Source organism: Glandiceps talaboti, chromosome 3, assembly GCF_964340395.1.
Source record: "Glandiceps talaboti chromosome 3, keGlaTala1.1, whole genome shotgun sequence".
Taxonomy (NCBI): Eukaryota; Metazoa; Hemichordata; class Enteropneusta; family Spengelidae; genus Glandiceps; species Glandiceps talaboti.
This window is the reverse complement of record NC_135551.1, coordinates 29,368,982-29,391,034: the sequence shown is the minus strand read 5'-3', so window position 1 is coordinate 29,391,034 and position 22,053 is coordinate 29,368,982. Positions and strand designations below refer to the sequence as shown.

Sequence of the window (22,053 nt, the reverse complement as noted above, 5' to 3'; positions counted from 1 at the left end):
ATCGCATTTTACAAAACTTTTTACTTGCATACATTAGTATTACTTATAGAGTACAGTTATAAATACAATCACAACTGTTCAATAGACGACTAACATTAAAATCTGACGATGGCATCATGCCTGCTGGGAACTAAGCGAACACCTATCCAATATGAAATAAACAAACAAACAAACAAACAAACGAACAAACAGACAGACAGGCAGACACACACACACACACACACACAAACAAACAAACAAACAAACGTATGCATAACTATATCTTGCTAAAGAGAAAGCAAGACGGACGGACAGACAGCTATACATGCATAGAGACACACACTCAGAGAGACAGACATATACACAGACATATACAGACAGACATACACACAGAGACAGACAGACAGACAGACATACATACACACACACACACAGAGACATACATACATACATACATACATACATACATACATACATACATACATACATACACACACACACACACACACAGAAATACATACGCAGAGGCACATGTACACAGACACAGCCACAGAGAGAGAGACATGCACACACACACACACACACACACACACACTCACACACACACAGAGAGATAAAGAGACAGGTTACATTTGTTGTATTTGTAAATGTAAATATTCTAAGACATTCGTTTGCCTCAAGATACTACAAAGACGGTCTATCATATGACATACCTTAATGCAATGACAACTTACATCACCATCAGTGCAAGCTAACTCAGACAAGTCTTTATATGTCCTTACAATGAACAGCAAAACTTTATCGACATTCATGAAACCAGATTTGGTCGATATTTGAGCTAGTTATCGATTATTTGAATTTCATTCAAGTACTTATGAACTTACACACATTCATATCCGCACTGTAAGACTGGCTATCCGATTAATTTTGGAAATAATTGCTAGGCGAGGAAATGTACATCGATTTGAATTATAGATTGCCGTAGTCAATTCCTAAAGCCCAACCATTCAACAGTATTATCTTTCTTGGCTTACAGCGTGAAGTTGTTTTGTATAATTGATCAGTCAACAAATTTAGCATATTTTTCACATTTATGAAAAACAGAACATTTCAGTTGATGCAAGAATTGTATCACCATTCTTGTTGATAAAGTCATACATTGAACAGAGAACATGGGATTGTATGGATTCAAGTCTGTTACGCTTCTAATTTTGTTGTCATCTGTCGTCAAAATAATAGGTAAGTTTGTTTGTTTGACACTTATTTTTGAATGCCGATTTACTAGACATATTGGAATTTGTTTGATCACTAAACTTAGCTTTCATCTCAATTTGAACTATATGCTTAGCTTTACAGGATTGTTCGCATTGACTTAAGATCAGAATCGAAGCTTGGTGTCACCGCTATTGAAACAGACAACATATGGAGTCAACTGTTTCTTTCTCAATCTGTATACTTTATAGCATCAAATTAAAGATAATAAGGCTTACTGCTGAGTTGCCATTTCTTCTTCCTCTCTTTCTGATGATGACGTGACATGTTCATTATATCACATCATCCTCATCTCTTTAATATTTCCACCACTGCACATTAACACTTATTTATTGTGGTCGGTAGTCAGGGGCAACGTGACAGTTAGCTTAGAAACTACTTTTACAAGCTGTACTAAGTGTACTACAGTACTTCGGTTTTACATAAACGAGTCAGTTTTTATTATAATTCCGAGAATTTAGCGATAAAATTTCAACAAAATTTCGCACAAATATAAAAGATGCAGTTGACGTCCGTTTATAGTCGTTCGAAGAATGAAAAACTGTCAACGGTATCCCTTATCGTGAAAATATTATTTAGGCGTGTAAACGGTTTGTGTAAAAACGTAGACGTACGTACGTGTATACGGAAAGTCATATTTGACCTCGTCTTTCCATCCGTGGTACGGCCTGAGCAGAGAATGTGTAAATGTGGTGAGTATGAGACGAATTTCCACCTTTTGACTTAATTTACCCACGCTGAGTCTCCGCCTTTGGGGCTGTAGACAGCCAAAAATGGTACTGCGTCTCGTACTACTGGACAAAGATGGTTGTTCGGTTGGTCACGTACAGGTAGAATAAGGTTGAGTAAAGATGGGTAAGTTAGACTTTTGGTGTATATATCACGTGTCTCCAATATATGAAGGTTAATTTGTATCAACATTTTCACTATTGCATTTGTAATTGATCTTCACAGCTTCTAGATTAGAAGATAATTCTGAATTATATTTTACGAAGTTGGGTTTTATAAAGCACACCTGTAACAAATGTAATCACAGGGCTTTGATAACCCTGTACGTCCCCCTCAGTCAGCTCAGAAGCCACATCGAATACAGCTCGTCAGAAGCCACATCGAATACAGCTCGTCAGAAGCCCACCGAATACAGCTCGTCAGAAGCCACATCGAATACAGCTCGTCAGAATTTCATCTACCCCTGAGTGTATACGAAAATTCAGAGACCTGTTGGCTCTTTTGAAAATTGTGAAGTCACATTACAACATATGAATAAATAAATAAATAAATAAATTGGAGTTAAGCCCTAAATTAAGTCGTATATAACAGTCGTATCGTACCACCTATACATTGCTTCTAGTTTGATTGTCAAGGATTGGCAAGCTGATCCATAATAAAATCGTTCTGTGTCCATTATGGATTATACATATTGCCGCAAAAATGATTACATCTAGAATTATTAAAGTCCGTATATTTATGAGTGCACCGACATGACATTCAAAAAGAGTATTTTTCGGACCTGTTTTGTGGGCTGAACAAGTGTTGTGGTATAAAAACAAGGAAGAAACTGTAGAAATGTCTTGGAATAGCTATTATAACGAAGAGGAAGTTAAATTAAGTTTCTTTCTTAGTTGTGTTTGATTTACTGAAATCTAGTCATAACAATTAATACAGTAGTGGAAGTGAAGCATTGATTGTGAAATAGCCGATAACGTTATAATTCGTTCTACAACTATTTGTAAATATTACAGTAATACATAGATTTTAACTTGAATTACCTCAACTAAGCCGAATAAAATAAAAAGAGCATTCCGTTGTCATTTCACACCCTCTATTTTAGTTATTTTGTACAACAAATAAATGAACGACTTCAAGTTTGTAGCGGATATTTCAAAGCAAAGGCATTCGATCGTTGGCCTCGTACATGTAATGCATATATTTGCAAGTACATTTAGGCATTGTGGAATTGACGTCATCAGGTTTCTAGTTCAACAATTAACTATACACCGTTACCAATTAATATGTATTGGTGTTGGAATGCTTCAAGTTCGGTCAATGTTAAAATATTAAACATACGAATGAACCCATTTATGACGTAGCTGTACAATGGAATTGTAGATTCTATTAGAATAATCATTAATTGTTGATAAACTACACAATTATCACAGAAAAATGTACTTAAATATCAATTTATTCAAGGACGAATTCTAAACTTGTACTTGTGTTTGTCTTTTTGGAATAAAGCAATCGATTCTGGTTGTGGGAACCCTCGGGAACGTACGGGTCAAAGCGGAATAATATTGAGTCAAAATTACCCGGGAAAATATTCTCGTGACATCATATGTGAATGGGAGATAACGGTTAGTGAAGGACAGGTAAGTGTTTGTTTGTTTGTTTGTTTGTTTGTTTGTTTGTTTGTTTGTTTGTTTGTTTGATTGAATTGACAATACAGCTTTTAGTACTACAGGATAGGCATGCAGTCCGATTAGATATCAACTTCGGTGCCACAAGCAGTATCCTTTATTCCCAGAAATATAAATTTATACGATACATCGTGCTAATGATAAGGCCTAACAAAACAATTGTGTAGTTCCGATTACGCTAAATTTTAGAATAGGTGGGGTAGGCAGCTTTTTTTATTTTATTTTTTTCTATATATATATATTTTCCATATGTGTCTAGTTGAAGTAGTTATGTTTTCCGTTGTTTTCTACATGGTCTCTGTGTTAACTTATTCAAGTTATTGGTTTCTTCTCACCAGATGTAAAGCCATTACAGATTGTAAAACCTTATCAGTTCAGTGGTGCTAAACAACTTTCAGATAGACTGTCATCCTGCAAGTTAAATGCAAAAATAACCCTTTGTTTGAGTTGTTTCATGTTATATCCAAAGACCATCCCTTCTTTATTATGTTTTTTAATAGACCATACATTTGAAGTTCAATGATTTCATCACCGAGACCAATGGAGACTATTTGTATGTGTACGATGGTCCGAATGCCTTGTCCCTACTACTGGGACAGTTTCATGGTATTCTTAAGCCGGAACCAGTTAATAGCACTGGGAATGTCATGTATCTTAAGTTTGTTGAGGACAGTGGTATTACAAAGAGAGGGTTTAATATTTCCTTTACTGCTGGCGGACTTTTTACAAGTAAGCAATCGCTTTCTATACAGGGGCCTTAGCACGAACATATAGTTTCCACTATACGTTCATTGAGAAAGGCCACGACGTTTTATGTTAAGATAAACGACTATACGTTAGCACACAATCATTGCTTCCAGGTGTCTGCTCTGTATTTGGTTAATGGTGTAAACAATAACAACATGCCCATATGCTACTATTTCAATGAACACGTATAGACTTCCTAGATTGTAAATATCCAACTTTGTACTGACCACACAGACCTCACAATGAAACTTTCACGGTTAATCTCTGCCAGTTTAAAATCCTGTTACCCGTCTCAATGAACTCAATATCTCGTATTAATTAGCAAAAGTACATTCTCATTCTGAATTCCTGTACTTGGTGTACAGGTCAAAAGGAAGCTATCTATCTCAAAGGTCACGACCCGTGACAAATAAAATTCACAATATCGAGTCATGGACAGATATCTGTCAACAATAAATCATACTATATTTCGGTGATTCTTAGCCATTATACACTTCAATTTATATTCACAAGTTGACTGATACAATAATGTAAAATAATCTGGGATTCCCACTCTTTTAACAGGCTACCCATCAACTGGTCAGGCTGTCATCACAACCAACTTTCCAACAACAACCGTGACAACCAACTTTCCAACAACAACCATGACAACCACACCTCCAACAACAGCCATAACAACCACACCTCCAACAACAACCGTGACAACCACACCTCCAACAACAGCCATAACAACCACACCTCCAACAACAACCATGACAACCAATCCTCCAACAACAACAACCATGACAACCAATCCTCCAACAACTACCATGGCTCATCCAACAACTACCAGGACAACCACACCTCCAACAACAGCCATGACAACCAATCCTCCAACAACTACCATGGCAACCACACCTCCAACAACAGCCATGACAATCAATCTTCCAACAACGACCATGACAACCACTCCTTCAACAACTTCCACGACAACCAACCCTCCAACAATGAGCATGACAACCAACCCGCCAACAGCTACCATGACAACCGACCCTCCAACAACTACCATGACAACCAACCCTCCAACTATCATGACAACCAACCTCCCAACAACAACGAGCCCTCGAACAACAACAAACCCTCCAACAACTGCCATGGCAACCAGTCTAGGAATAAATAGAAATGCACAATACAGGTTTTCGATGTTCCATGTTCATGGGAGTGCTAACGAAGCAGCAGACATTTCGTCTCTATTAGATAGCGAATATACAGATTCTATACTTCACTGTGCACACACATGCATTCTTCACAATAATTGCGTGAGTTTCAACTTCAATAACGATGAGAATATCTGTGAAATTCTCGGCGAAGATTACGACACAGACGAACTAATCATTCGTCAAGGTTTTCAACACTTCAGCAGTAACAGTCTTTGAACGCTATGATCAATGAATTAACAATACACGGCAATCATAAGATCTAAAAAAAATAATTGTTTGGTTCCGGTTACCTCTTAATTTTTAACTGCCGACCCTAAACTTTGTTTACGTATCCAGAAAAAAATATTAAAATCGCAAAAATTGTGAAGTATTGGATGTGGAAACTGACAAAGACAAAATAAAACTGTTCTTCAAATCTGTAATAGATGTACATCTGATAGGAAGACATAAACAACACAGAGACCATTTTGGAAAACAATGGAAAACCGGAACTAGAAACTCACATGAAAAAAATAAGATAAAATAAAAAAATCTACCTACCCCACCTATTCTAAAATTGAGCGTAATCGGAACCACACAATTTTTTTTATTAGGCCTAACCTAGATTGAAACAATAGAAATACGGTAAAATGTTCTAGAAGTGACCCAGGAAGGATACATATAGGAATACATTGTTCTTTTGTATTCAATGACGCGGTCAGTCATGTATGCTACGCAATCTATCATTAGACAAAATTGCGCCGACGATTTATGCTACCCAATCATCAGACAAGTACGGGAGAGTCGCAGTACGTCTTCTACAACTGGACTTTGGTTCGGTTTGTCACGTTCTATTTTATTGGGAATTAAAGAGTACAGTTGTAAATAATTAAATATCTTAAAACGATGCATTCGTCATATATCTGTAATCAACAAAACGACCATTCTATAGACCAAGATTTAATTGGAACATTTAATTAACTATTGATTGATTGTGAAGTTAATTTGTGTTGTCTATGAATTTGAGCAAAGTGTTACAAAGTATATAATTGTATTATAAACAAACAGAAGAAATTGTATCTACGCTACTAATTGATTAATGAGATAGTAATACAAGCTAGGCCATATTATTACATGTAATTAAGTGAATGTTGCAAGTGTCACTATAAGTGATAAATCACAACTTTTAATGAATTCAGCTATTAGTAGAAAAGGGTATTTTCAAAACTATTTTTTCTGAATTAGTACATAAACACTTCCTAAATAAGGAAAAGAATTGAAGTTTACTGTAAACGTGTTATTCACTGACCATATTTGTATTACGGAATGAAGCTTTGAATTTGAATAAAATGTGAATGTTGGATGTATGCTCGGAGGCCAACTTTATATACGTACCGGAAAGATATTTGTGGGGCAGCAGGAAAGCAACACGTCTTTAACTTACAGTAACTGATCTGAGTTGTAGTAGAAATACTACGGAGAACTTATTGATTCAATTTAGTCTTGACTGCTGTAAGTGAAAGGAGAACTAATCCAAAAGCTCTCGTATTGTTGGTTTGAGCATACACCATCTTCACCAAAAGTAATATTTTGAGTCATTTGTGAGTTTTTCCACAGAATACGTGTCCTGAGATTCTGGTACCTCTGAGATAGACTGTGTGCGTATGCGATTACCCTTGGATTTTGGTCAATAGTTTACCACCAAAGACAAGTCGGTAACAAAAGATTATCGGAACCCGTGCTTGTTTACGTTATTTGAAACTGCGCCAGTGTTCATAGAGGGAGCTATGCATGACCCACACCACCTGCGTGTTGCAATTGGCAGTGGTCATGGACTTCTTGACAAAGATGTACTAGCCAAAAAGACACCTCGAAAGGTTCATAAAAACTAGGACTTGGAACATTTAAACTCATTCACACACACACACACACACTTTTGAGCATCTGAACTAATCAGAAAATGTTTCAGGCCAAGAGATTCTTCACATACACCCCTGTCATTTGGCACATCAGGAAGCTTGACAGGAGCGCTAGCTACGGGGATATTATATATATAGTCAAGCGTGACAGTTTTCAATCTCGTTAAATATTACTCAGAATGTCCTTTGTCAGCTCCCATTCCTTCATTGTTTGGTACTTCCCATTTTTAATGATCACAATTTTATCTCTTTCAATTCGTTTTAATCTTCAAGACAGAAAATGCTCTTATATCTCGTGCATTTCATTCTGAGGATCTCAATAGCGGCGTTACAGCGTTGATTTTCCTTTATAATGGGTACTATGTCATTTCTGTTTTCATCGATTACGCTGGAGTCACGAACGTCAGTATCCAAACAGATAGGGAGAATGATGTCGTCAGGAGATAACTTATTAGCATGCACATCTGAATAGAGTTACTTCAGCTTACAAAATGTGCTACACAACTATCTTGACTCACAACCAACATGACTCATATAATATAGTGCAATGGTGAAGTCAAGTCTGTTTACGATACACCTAGCTTATGGTTTTCACTGGGAAGTAACTATTCTCTCACATCTATTGCGCATGGTCAATTAATGTTACCGGTAGTTCTGAACAGGCTATTTTTGATGCCAGTGCCGACCTGTCCACGCTTTACATGGACAACATTGTTTCAGTCTCTAACATGTGAAAGAGGGACTACATGAGTGGGAACAGATAAGATTGGTTCTTGATTGGGGGTGTCAAACCATTGGAAGATACACTACTTTTGGCATATCTGGAGAGTACACCCTTCCCCATCTACTGCAGCAAAAAGGAACAATTAATTCAGAGATTAGTTACGAAAGACAGTAGACATGGTTCATTATAGATCTTTTAGTGTAAATGTTTTATTTGTCAATATAACAGTATGTGATCAGTTATACCACATATTAATACCTTATCGGTTATTTTCAGATTTCTTCCCTAGTAAGATTGTCCTACACTTTTTATCAATAACAATATATAAGACCTCCTAAAAGTATACTCCTTCAAAATATGTATCCTACTGCAAGCCACTGGTTTATATCTGTTAACATTGACTTTAAGCTCGAGTATATGTCGTGATTTCACATCGCATCACATTACAATACGATTTGTATATATATATACATTATAGCGGATTAGAGATAGTTCTTATTTTTCAAATCGGTATCAATGGCTAATGCACATTAACTGTTCGTCTATGCTAGCCTCTCTGACACTGCTCTGTCTTCTCCAAACATATCAATGTATGTCTCTATTTATCTATCTCACTCTCACTCACTATACAAATGCATCATAAGTAGCTGTTATATGTCTATTTGCGAGCCTCTCTCTCTCTCTCTCCCTCTCTCTAAATTAATATTTTACATCGCTGCCACTGATACCTGTATTTTACATAATTGTTCATATGCTTATCTTGTACATTTGCTTTTTCTCTACATAGGAATCTGTCGCTTGTTAAAACTTCAAATACCAAATAATAGAAATACCAGCTAATAAACAAATGGTTATATATCCTTCCACTTCATATTGATCCAGCTCAGGTCTTTCTAAATAAAAAACAACAAAGTATAAATGGTCATTCAAACACCTATATGTCAATAAGTAAACTATTGTGACTATAACTAATGGGTCATTCATATACCTAGGGTGTAGTTCACTGCAGTAAACTATTGTGAATATAACTAATGGGTCATTCATATACCTAGGGTGTAGTTCACTGCAGTAAACTATTGTGAATATAACTAATGGGTCATTCATATACCTAGGGTGTAGTTCACTGCAGTAAACTATTGTGAATATAACTAATGGGTCATTCATATACCTAGGGTGTAGTTCACTGCAGTAAACTATTGTGAATATAACTAATGGGCCATTCATATACCTAGGGTGGTAGTTCACTGCAGTAAACTATTGTGAATATAACTAATGGGTCATTCATACACCTAGGATGTAGTTCACTGCAGTAAACTATTGTGAATATAACTAATGGGTCATTCATATACCTAGGGTGTAGTTCACTGCAGTAAACTATTGTGAATATAACTAATGGGTCATTCATATACCTAGGGTGGTAGTTCACTGCAGTAAACTATTGTGAATATAACTAATGGGTCATTCATACACCTAGGATGTAGTTCACTGCAGTAAACTATTGTGAATATAACTAATGGGTCATTCATACACCTAGGGTGTAGTTCACTGCAGTAAACTACTGTGAATATAACTAATGGGTCATTCATACATCTAGGGTGTAGTTCACTGCAGTAAACTATTGTGAATATAACTAATGGGTCATTCATACACCTAGGATGTAGTTCATTGCAGTAAACTATTGTGACTATAACTAATGGGTCATTCATACACCTAGGATGTAGTTCATTGCAGTAAAATATTGTAAATATAACTAATGGGTCATTCATACACCTATAGGATGTAGTTCACTGCAGTAAACTATTGTGACTATAACTAATGGGTCATTCATACACCTATAGGATGTAGTTCACTGCAGTAAACTATTGTGACTATAACTAATGGGTCATTCATACACCTAGGATGTAGTTCACTGCAGTAAACTATTGTGACTATAACTAATGGGTCATTCATACACCTAGGATGTAGTTCATTGCAGTAAACTATTGTGAATATAACTAATGGGTCATTCATATACCTAGGGTGGTAGTTCACTGCAGTAAACTATTGTGAATATAACAAATGATTTTCATACACCTAGGATGTAGTTCACTGCAGTAAACTATTGTGAATATAATTAATGGGTCATTCATATACCTAGGGTGGTAGTTCACTGCAGTAAACTATTGTGAATATAACTAATAAGTCATTTATATACCTAGGGTGGTAGTTCATTGCAGTAAACTATTGTGAATATAACTAATGGGTCATTCATACACCTAGGGTGTAGTTCACTGCAGTAAACTATTGTGACTATAACTAATGGGTCATTCATACACCTAGGGTGGTAGTTCATTGCAGTAAACTATTGTGAATATAACTAATGGGTCATTCATACACCTAGGGTGTAGTTCACTGCAGTGAACTATATTGTGAATATAATTATTAAACCATCTAATGAAATGTCATCGATCATAATCCTTTATCGTAAAGTTGATAAATCCTGGTATGTGTTGGTATGTTGTATTGCTCAGTCAATTGTCGCAGTCATATCTATCATTCGTGTCTGTCAGCCTATATGATGTTGGCCTGTCAGTTGTTCTATTTGCCTGTCTATCTGTTTACATATCTCATTATTGATCTCGTACAAGGTCACACACACACACACACACACACACATGCATGCATGCACACAGTCAGTTAGTCAGTCAGTCAGTCAGTCAGTCATACACACATGCACACACACACAGTCAGTCAGTCAGTCACACTGTGACACACACACTCACACACGTACGCATGCACACACATACACACACACGGTCACAATCTGTCACACATGCACACACACAACCACACACACACACACACACACACACACACACACACACACACACACACATATATGCATGTACTAGTACGTCAACTGTGATCAGATTGGTACCCTAGTATATTGTATACCTACACAAACTAAAACACTTAACGTATTAAACTGAGTTTGATAGAATATATATTAATTAGCTTATGTACTTCTGATCAAATGCTTAATCCATTGCCAAGCTGACAAGTAATTTTCGTTGCCCTATGAATCCAAGCCTGGCATGCTGTACATATATGTTGTCAAGAACAATGACGTCTCCTTTCTGCATCTGAAATCCAACTGTTACATTCCATAGGACATTCCGGATATGTTGCAATGTTTCTTCCTCGATTTCACTACCATCACCATAGTAACAATGGAAGGGATATTTATCATCAGGGATGTCGAGATCTGCCCATGTTGGATGATCCTTGAAGTAAGATGCATGATGGGAATGGAGCTGATTGAACCACACTTCCTCTCCTACATAACAATTTGATAGAATAGATATATATTCGAGGATCGATCTCGGTTTAACTTATATCACACTAAAGCAATCAGAAGATAAAGCATTGATGATTTACAATACATAACCAGTCAACTTGAAACAGAATTTTGTCTGATGCTACAAAATCTAACTAATATTGCTACATTTCGTCATCTGACTGCATGAATTTTTTGCTTACATTGCTACATTTCATCAGATATTAAAATGTAAATGATTTGATCTCATTAGTGGATTGTCGGAATATTCGTTAAGAATATCTCATCTCACGTGGTCAGCACGTGACAATGACGTTATACCTTAGACTAAAGTAAACTTTTATGACCAGCAATTAAACTTTCTAAAATTTATAGATCAAACGATCTGGGATATCACCTACCTGTTTTGGGATGTGTGGCAAACGCAGGCAAGTGGTACCAATAAGTTAGTGATCCATCCTTCTCCCATCGGTAACCTCGTTCACGCTTTTCAAAATATTGCTCAACTTGTTGCTTGTCCTCGGTGAAAAATGCCTATGTTAAGAGATATACAAGTTACCATTCACGTCAGTATTTTAATAAATGGCTTAGACGATATATAACAATTAAAAAACATTCAAGTAGCCATATGAATAAGAAATATGTACGTTCAATTGATAAAACAACTTCAATCACTATGGTTTTTACTTGATAAAAACCCAATGTGACAGAACAGAACCCAAGTCTGTGTTTGTAACTCTACAAATTGCAATAAGTTTGTAAGTACATGAGAGATTTGTACAGAAGCTGGATATATTTCTGCATGGTTATGTTTCCATATATACGGGAAAGCGACAGACATGTACAAAGACTGGACGGACATGACGTAGTATGTTATTCCCCTATACCAGTATTCAACACTAGAGGGCACTATATTATCCACTTCCAGTTTGCATTGTACAATGGGCAATTACTTATGTTTACCCATAGACCTGCCACCTGGTGGAGGGTCTATGGTTTACTTAAGAATAGATCATAACACATACCACAACAAAGTAGAAAACCCAAGCCATTAGCAAAGCTACTAAAGTCATTAGTTTTCTCCGTTCTTTTGTCAAAGCGGTTGAACGTTGTATCATATTGAGTCTAATATTAACCCACCTATATCTGCTTCAGATGTCATGTCACCAGATTTCGATTCTCTTTGTACCACATTATAGACCCTACCTACACGTACGGTAGGGTCTATGATCACATCAAAATCCTTTTAAAATGTTGTTTGTTCATACTTCGTGTAGGGGTCTATGATTTGTTTGACTTGGTGAAAAGGTGCATGGTGCAAAAGATGGTTTATACTGCATGCTGCAACATGTATCGCCCAAATTGAAAAAAAAACTTAATTATGTCTCTTTGCTGTCTATCCTTTCAAATATTCTCTTTCCAAATTCCATTCCAAACATGTTTGACAACACGTCATTTTAATATTATACAAAGGGTGGGTTTTTGTTATACAAGCACAGGATGCAGTCGTAAGAAGCAAGTAACTCTGCATGGCCATTTGTTTCCTTCCTTTTTATCTCAGACTACTATAGTGGGCTGAGCTTTCATGTACGTGTATATACATTGCCTATAATCATTAATACCACAGGGTAAAGGATGAATAATCAAATTTGTTCCCGTGATTTTCCGGATTTCTAAAATTATTTTCTGCATATTTCAAATAAAGTTATAAATATTGTTTCCTCTCACTTTTGTGTCCTATTTCACAGTTATCACTGTGTTATCAGAGTTTACCAGCTTTGTATTAATTAGCAGATTGCTAATCCTAGAACAAACTCACAGGCTATTTGCCTGCAGTGAGTGTAAACATCAACTGATCCGACTAATAAAAGTCTGTGATGACGATAGGAATAGGAAAAAAACAGAGAGAGGAAACAATATTCAAAACTTTATTTGAAATATAGAGAAATTAATATTAGAATTCCGGAAAATCACGAGAACAAAATTGGTTATTCGTCTTTTACCCTGTGTTCATACAATAACAAACAGCCGTCTTTATGGAATAGAGCGATTTGTAGTTCATAAAATTCGAATCTGATCGTATCCTCGAACTCAAAATTGCACTTCGGAGCTGTATATAACATATAGTGAAATCACGCGACTATTGACAGCCAAATGTTTATTAAAGAACAGCCACATCAAAAGGTTTTCATTTTTCGCGGGGAAAATTTTGGACAAAGCAAATATACATGTACAAATACTCACCTCTTGCCAACTGGTATACCCACCGGGTTGTCGTGTGGGCAGATACCTACAATATCTGATTCCAACTTTTCTCAATTTCAGGACAAGATCGGGGTTCAGTTTTGGCAAAATTTCTCTAACGTCAGTAATAGCACTTTCACCTCCTTGTCCGGGCTGGGCAGGTACATCACAGTAAAAGAAAACCTGCAACACAGATTGTCTGTTATTTCTAACTTTCTGTTCAGTTTAATTATACTCCCAGTAGGGTGGCGTTTTCTAATAGCTAGTTTTTAGCTGAGGTGTAGTCACATACTCTCTTGATTACGTGTCTGGATCTAATGTTTTTCATCACCTCCAAATTTCTCAAAAGTTCAATGTAGTTTTTAACACTGTTCACACTGACAATATATTTCTCAGCAAAACGAGAAATAGCAACTTCATCATTTAATTGTTTTGAAACATAGAGCTTTTTTAAGTTAGCACCTGGTTGTGGTAGTCATCAACAGTTCGATTTGTGTTTGGTGTTTCAAACACATCCATATAATGACCTGGGTAGTGCATATCTGGCATAGGATGTGGTATTCTGTTCATAGATGGCGATACCCAATCTGTAGTGGAACAGTAACTGCACTTTGAGCCATTTTGTATACATGAATCCCTAATAAATTCCATATAGAGCTCACCAATATTGTAATGGGTTTCAATAAATTTTCATTCTATCACCATGGTAGGGTTCAAGTATTATATGATAGCTTTTGTGAGTTTGAATTAAACACAAAATTATTCACAGGTGCTGGGTGAGGAATGTATTCATAACAAGCCATGCATTCATAAAAATATTATTCAACCCTTTGAAGTGATACATGTACTGCCCCCCTCAGCGCATCAGTTTACTAAAGTCTCTTGAAATATAGTCCAGAAGTGTTTTATATTTTGCGTAGAGATAATATGAATACTATAATATAGGAAGGGTCTTAATATGTATTTCAATCTTAAATAACATGTTTTCCATTTGCACTGCAATTAAAAATGTTTCTAAAATGTATAATTTATGAAGTGTTTAAATTAATAATAAATGATTGTGTGACCAACCACTGCAAATTAATCCTAAAATTTGAATATGTTCACATGGAAAAAAGTTTCCTCATGGTGCAATTTTGCACTATTTTTTCCAAACCTGTGATAAATAAGTAATATATATATATACTTGTTCATTTATTTGCTAATTTATTTATGTCAGTGATGGTCTAAAAATCCAAGAAAAAGTGTAGCCAGACCAGTAGTCTATTGTCACCCCTCAGTTGTAAGTAGACATCCTGTCAGCCAATTTAACTAATAATAGTCTTTATTTGTGATTTTATGAGTGTCCATGATTCAACAACTTTGTGCACTGGTTCAATTCTGAAGTAAGTATAAATATGGAATAAGTTAATACATGTAGCAACTGCTGGCAAATCTATGTGTTGCTGTATCTGTGTTTCATCTGTGCGTATTTTTGTTAGTGGTTTCAGGGGGGGCCATGAAATAAAAACAAGAAGTCTTAGGGGGGGCCAGATAATTTATACCAGTTTTTGTAGGGGGGGGGGCCACCAATAAAAATCCCTTGCTTCATTAGAAATCCTCCGGCCTCCCCCTGGAAATTAAAAATGTACACTCCCTAACCAAATATTCTTGGAATGCAGCCTTTCTTGTAACAACTATTGGAAATTGTCAGAAACCTGAGGATTTTATGACTGAATATATTTCGATCAAGAATTCCCATACTTTCAGTTAAATTTTCTGATGACCCCGAAGCAAGACATGTTTGAAACATTTAGTGCGACATTTGATACTGATAAACGAGTGATATAATTCATAAACAAATCTAACGTTGGCAACTCTTTTACATATTTCTGTAATGATCATCAAATTTCAAGGACAACTGTCTATGTTGTACACATAGATCATACATCACTGCCTAGTCTAGTTCCTATACCTGTCGACTGTTCTCTACGATTTCTAGCTCTGTGCATGTTGTGGAGATGAACGTAACGCGAACTGACAAGACTACAAATACAATCATGGAGGCATCATAAATATTTGTTTCATTCAAATTTGAAAGTTGAGAAATCGTATTAAATTCTTTCCAGATTTCTCAAAAATCGTTTCCATATGTTTTTGGTACTATCCAGCAATAATCCTCGTCATGTAAATGACATCGACTGACATCGTAGTCAAACATACGCACGGAGACAGAGCGGAGACCAAACAAGAGTCCGTACTCACCCCATCACGACGTATGCATTTATGCGTTTGTTTTGAAATAGCTGGGGTGGTACTCGTACACATCAGGATAACTCGGAGAAGCACATGTTTGTGATTTTATTGACTCTTTTCTGAGATGGGACATTGGGTTTGGAAATACAAGTTTAATCAATCTGAATCATAAAACAGCCATAACCTATACTTTCAAAGAATTAGAACACGGAAGGAAAATAACGGGAACATCAATGACATTTCTACCAAACTCGTGATCGCACGTAGCTACCTAGTGTACAGTAAGTATGGAAGTGCAAAGTTTAGTCCGCTCTAACCCGTGCGATACTTGTGAAGTTAATTTTGAAGTTTTCACGATTATGTTGTCAAAACACGACCTACATGTAATCTGTAAAAAAAATTCTCATCTATCTAACGATTTTGGTGTGATAACGATCGACCAAATGCCGACGCTAGTGTGTACGTGTGCAACTGTAATCTAGTACCTTGTACAAATGATACAAATAAGTAAGTTTGTTCGTACCCAAGAAGTTCAGTTTAAAATTTCAATGATACAAATTGTCACTGTGTAATAGTGTTTGGATCGTGTTTGAACAGGTCCCTCAAAATATAATTTTTCGGGTTATAATTTGTATGTATAAGTTTATAGAAATACGTGTTTCACCCAGACTCTGGGTGTCTGGCCGTACGTACGCACCGGAAAAAAACGTAGCAGAAACATTGCCACTAGACTTGAAAAAAATATATAACAAGGGGACTCTTCGGATTAGGCAAGAACTACATGCTCCACTGTCTATGATGTAACCAATATGTGTGAACAACCACTAATATGTTGATAAACTACCTGGGTCGGATTTACCAAATGCTCCTCCCAGACAAACAAACGTATTCCGTTGCACATGCGCAAACCTACTTCCGTAGCGTGGGCACATAGCCTGTTTGGACCTTGGCTCTCCTAATATACTAAGATATAGAGGGAAATTTGTTCACCTTATGAGTAGTAAAGATATTAATATCATACAATGTAATTATATGATGTTGCTAGACATATATATATTTTATTTTGTGTGACTCAACATTGTTCGTTTTACTGTTTATTTTCTTACAAGGTTTGCAAAGAGCGTAGGAGCAACAGCGAAACCGCTACAGTACTCCACCTGAGGTTAACAGCACTCATACACAAGAGATTTGCTTCCGATAATTACTTATTGTGTTTTGTTATTTTTTACGTGTCATTCGATGCCTCTGTGAGGACAAGATTTAAATAAAGTTACGTAATAGGCCCATCGTATTTTAATAGTTACATATTCTATCGAGTTCTATGCAAAAGTCAAAACAAATTACCCATGCATCTGTATAGGAGAATCGTAAAGTAGTAGTAGTGATAGTAGTGGTAGTAGTAGTAGTAGTAGTAGTAGTAGTAGTAGTAGTAGTTGTTGTTGTTGTTGTGTGACTGTGTGCCTTACCTTCATTGGATATTTGTCAGCGTAGGACATTTCGTTGTGAGGTTCAATGGTATAATTAGGCGGGTCATTACTTGCTGTTAGTACGTGCTCAGCCACCTTGTGTCGTACAGCTGTACCACCTTCGTAGCCCATCACAGTATAACCCATCACGTTGATAAACTGATTAAACTCATTGCCAGTCGGCAGTGGTAGCTTCCTGAACAGAATAGCTCCGTGCAGGTGCAGTTCATCATCAAGGATTTCACGGGCTTCTTTGGACAAATCGTGTAAGTCCCCAACCGGTTGATTACTTTGGTACAGGGCTGGGAAGTTTTCTCGTGGACTAGCTATGTATGTCGGGTATTGACAATTTCGACCTTGAGATCCCGGAAGCCATTGTCGACCTGCCAATGTAGCAGTAGTTTGAGGTGGTACAGATACAAGATTGTTGTACACGTAATTCTCTCGAACACTAGTGATGGCATTCTTTCGTGTGCTGACAGAAAAGCATCTTGTGATCGTCGACAGGCGCCCTTGTCGAAGGAGGTGAAGTGTGAACCTCATCGTTGGTATGGTATGCCAAGGTCAGACAAAAGCAAAAAGCGTCTGGCGCTGTAAGTGTGACACTGACAGCTTATGGAGCTGTAATAAGGGAGCCTTCAGTATTTACAGGGGGAGGGCCAGAGGAATGGGGGGGGGGTGTCACATTTTACAAACCTGTTCTTGGGGAGGGTTATATTTCGCATTGCAAGGTCTGGGGAGGGTCACATTTTACAATCCGTAGTTTCGTGACCAAATTGAAGGTTCAATTTTTGTCAATTTGTTTTGTGTGTTTGTTGAGATGTAAAAGTGAGACGAGCACTCAACATTTATTTTAATGAGTACTTTTATACATGCCAAAATACAAAAATAAAAATACATATATTGTAAGAAAATTGTTGAATGAAATCATTCACACTGTCCGTGATTGTTATTGTTAAAATATGATGATGATGATGATGATGATGATGATGATGATGATTATGGTGATTATGGTGATGATGATGATGATGATGATGATGATGATGATTTAGTTTTGAATGTTATAAGCTTAGAGAACACGGACAGTGATACATGTACTGACTCAAGTAGTGACAGTGAGTCAGATTAAAGTGACACTGATAATGGCTCTACTGAAGGTGAAGGTGAAGGTGAAGGTGATGATGATGATGATGATGATGATGATGATGATGATGATGATGATGATATCAGGGAACTTCTATAAGTGACCAGATCAGACAGAGTATGCACAACATGGAAAGCACGTTTTAGATACTCACTTGATTGTGTATGACTATAAGAGAAATGTAACTAGCCAGTGTTTTACTGTTTACTGTTTGTCACTTTATATGTAAGCTTACATATATTGCTGTCTTATACAGAGTCAAAATCATTCAATTTGTATGCATACATATAATGGGAATATTGATTAACATTAACTTTCAGTATATGTAATTGTGATGGGGAGGGTCATGTTTTACAAAATGGGACAAAGGGGAGGGTTACCTTTTACAAATGGAGAATGGGGAGGTATGTGTGATTTCCTCTGCCCCTTGTAAATACTGAAGGCTCCCTAGAGTCCTTCTTTCTAGTTCTACTGTACAATAAGCTAGAGGGTTTGATGTTCAAAGTCAAAGGCCATATCTGCCTGCTTCCAATGTCTGCTGGGACTGTCTGCTAGCTTTCACTTAGTATGGGGCCGCACTAGTTCTCGCAAAATCTAATCTGCAACTAGGCTCGTCATAAAACCCACAAATATCTTCACGAAACTGTACATAACCAAAGATTGACAAAAGACAGGTGCGTCGCAAAATGTTCAATGCGTGGCAGCTGATGAAAATAAATTGTCTTGATGAATGGACTGAATGTGAAGTAGTCCGGACCACAATGAGATGGCTCGTCTTTGTAAACATATAACGCAAAATAGTGCTGTCAGAATTTACAACATGGGTGGGGACATGGGACGGGGACAATTTGGAAGTTGTTTTGTGGGGTTGAAAAGTTCAGTTTAGAACAAATACATTATTCAATTTCGTGTTGTATTTATTATAATGGAACAGATAAGTTGAATTGACGCATAAATGTTAGGGGACCCCAAAAAGCCTGAATAGTGAGACTTATTTAGTAATTTCATGCATATGAACGTTATTCTTATGTCGTTCCCATGCGTTTCTTTTCTGTTGAGTGATCAACATTATGTTTTAGAACCCTTTAAACCTTCACTAGCTGCAACTTAGAAAATGTTTCATCGAAATTGGTCAATAAAAAACATCTGTGACCAATATTACCTGTAGGTAGTGTAGTATTCGTAATCACAATCTTGAATTCTTATAAAGCGCATTAATTAAACATAAACACAATGCGCTGTACAACTGATTGGAAAAACAAAAAAACAAACATAAAAGACAACAAAATACAAAAAAATGTCCCGATATTAGAAACATACTAGTAAAAAGGTTCACATGCAAAAAGGTAAAATATATATATATATATATATATATAAAAATGACTAGTTTTAAAACGACGTAAAAACTGCTTTTAAAACGGTTGCATGAAGAAGCTCAGATCAGTGATTAAATCATGAAGAATTGGAGTAACATGGTCACATGTAGTGGCAATGGTGGTTTTGAATCTGTCACCATATTAACACTACTTAACAGGAGTATCATGTTTAGATCAGTGGTGGTAGTAGTAGTAGTAGTTTAATTCTTCTAAACCATTGATTCTAGGACTAATGTCCATTTCCGTTTCTGAAAAAAATTAAACCTTGTTTTTGAAATATTTGAACAGGGAGAGGCTCATATTTTAGTGAAAGGAAATTGAGGGAGGGTCACTGTTTAGCACGACGGAATCGGGGGAAAAGTCACATTTTACGCCACGACCAGGACCTGATTTCCCCCGGCCCTCCCCCTTGTAATTACTCTGAAGGACTCCCTTAGTCCGCCTAGTCACGAGTGCGGATTATATAATATTTAAAGTCTTATCACTCCGCTCAAGGTTATTACCTACTGTATTAAGGAGTGGATACGAGATGTGAATGTTGGTAATCCCAAGCGGAATGATTTTCCATTTATGGGTGGGTGGGTGGGTGGGGCTTCGGATCTTATTTCCCCCCCAGGATATCGAATGGTCTACCCCTAATGTAACGTTGTACTAGTAATAGTACCATACACTTTCGAACAAACCACTTTGCCAGAAATGCTGTTATAAATACAAAAAAAAACACCGTAAATCTCACATTTTTATTTCATTTTATATAATACATTTTTTCGTGTCATTGTCGTATAACTAGGGCCACCCTGGATACATTAATTATGCAGCGATCACATATTATATTTCTGACGGGAGTACTCCTCACTCTCTCTGCAAGAAATGCGTCGAAGGCACAACCAGTTTCATTTCACTGGGAACAGCACGTATCTGAAACAATACACATGTAAAAATGTTAAACAACTACATAGTTTACTTTTCGACACGAATGAAACTTCATTTTTCAGTAAGTACGGCAAGACATAGAGAACGCAGAAAGAACGTAAACTTATGGGCGTTAGACCGGGTGCGGTACGTTATGCCAGGCGTAGTGCACTGATCACCTGACCTCGAGCTTGCACACTAGCGTACTAGACGTTAGTCTATCAGCTAGCCCTCGGATGTTCTTCCGATAAAATACGACACACAGCCGAACAACGCTATCGAGGATGGAACATCCGAGCCCTCACATGCGAACTTCGTTCGCTTATAGTTATAGCATCGAAAGAAAGCCCGAACGTCTAGCAGCAAGACTAACTAGACGTAGACGTCGCTTGCTGGACGTTGAATGTCACAACTATCACAGTCATTAATTATCAATGGACATGTAGGTATCCAACAAATGCTGCCTTGAAGTTCATTCTAGAAAATGGAATATCCATGTGCTTTTTTCATTTTGGTAAAAACGCGACCGCGACCTACAGAACTACAAATACAATGAACTGCAGGCCGGCATGTAGTCCTGCTTGCATACGGAGGAATTCGGGACTCGATTCTGTTTAGAGTCAAGTCAGTAATACAGACTCGTGCACCGTCATGGAAGCAGGACTAGCCGGCATGTACACGTACGGTACGGTATACACGGTCACGTCGCTGAATACTTTTCGATCTGATTTGGTACCAGTACACATTATAAATTACGATGGCAAAAATAAAGGAAAGACGAATTTAAAACGTATGAAACGTGAAAATGTACGTACCTTGTCAATCTGTTGTCAACAGCGAATTTGTATCCGGGAGTACACAGTGCTAGGGGTAGGCAGGAAGTGCACTCGGTTGCGAGACAACTCGTCCCAAAACGAACTCGTCCCACCACTAATAATATTGTGTTTAGCTAGCTACGCGTTCAGAACACAAACGTGAAATGACGCAACTTTGGCAGATTCTGTCGAGAAGGCAACACGACTTTTCATCTGTCGAAAGTTTTGCAATTACAAACAATTACTTTATAGTTATGTTTCCGAACTTTGATATGAAAAAATACGATGACAGAAATTTTGACGTACGATCTA

At 37.0% G+C, this 22,053-nt stretch overlaps 1 protein-coding gene across 2 annotated transcripts; it reads right to left on the bottom strand.

Moving 5' to 3' along the window:
* Nucleotides 1–8,518: 8,518 nt before the first annotated feature.
* Nucleotides 8,519–18,044, bottom strand: LOC144432823 (dapdiamide synthesis protein DdaC-like). Of its 2 annotated transcripts, none has more exons than XM_078121110.1 (5): nucleotides 17,495–18,044; nucleotides 13,794–13,976; nucleotides 11,951–12,083; nucleotides 11,237–11,549; nucleotides 8,519–9,126 (listed from the first exon to the last, which is right to left on the bottom strand). In XM_078121110.1, the coding sequence occupies exons 1-4, from the start codon at nucleotides 18,035–18,037 to the stop codon at nucleotides 11,251–11,253; spliced, it is 1,158 nt and encodes a 385-aa protein (XP_077977236.1). In that variant the 5' UTR covers nucleotides 18,038–18,044; the 3' UTR covers nucleotides 8,519–9,126; nucleotides 11,237–11,250. The 2 variants fall into 2 exon arrangements, with proteins under 2 accessions (XP_077977236.1, XP_077977238.1); XM_078121112.1 differs by having other exon boundaries at nucleotides 8,519–9,122.
* Nucleotides 18,045–22,053: the final 4,009 nt, after the last annotated feature.

What these genes read in the sequence shown, in the direction of transcription:
- LOC144432823 (XM_078121110.1), bottom strand. Translation starts at nt 18,037, where the DNA reads ATGAGGTTCACACTTCACCTCCTTCGACAAGGGCGCCTGTCGACGATC. An exon ending in GGTATACCAGTTGGCAAGAG is followed by an intron (nt 12,084 to 13,793) that starts GTGAGTATTTGT and finishes CTCTTAACATAG; the next exon opens with GCATTTTTCACCGAGGACAA. An exon ending in TGCCACACATCCCAAAACAG is followed by an intron (nt 11,550 to 11,950) that starts GTAGGTGATATC and finishes ATTGTTATGTAG; the next exon opens with GAGAGGAAGTGTGGTTCAAT.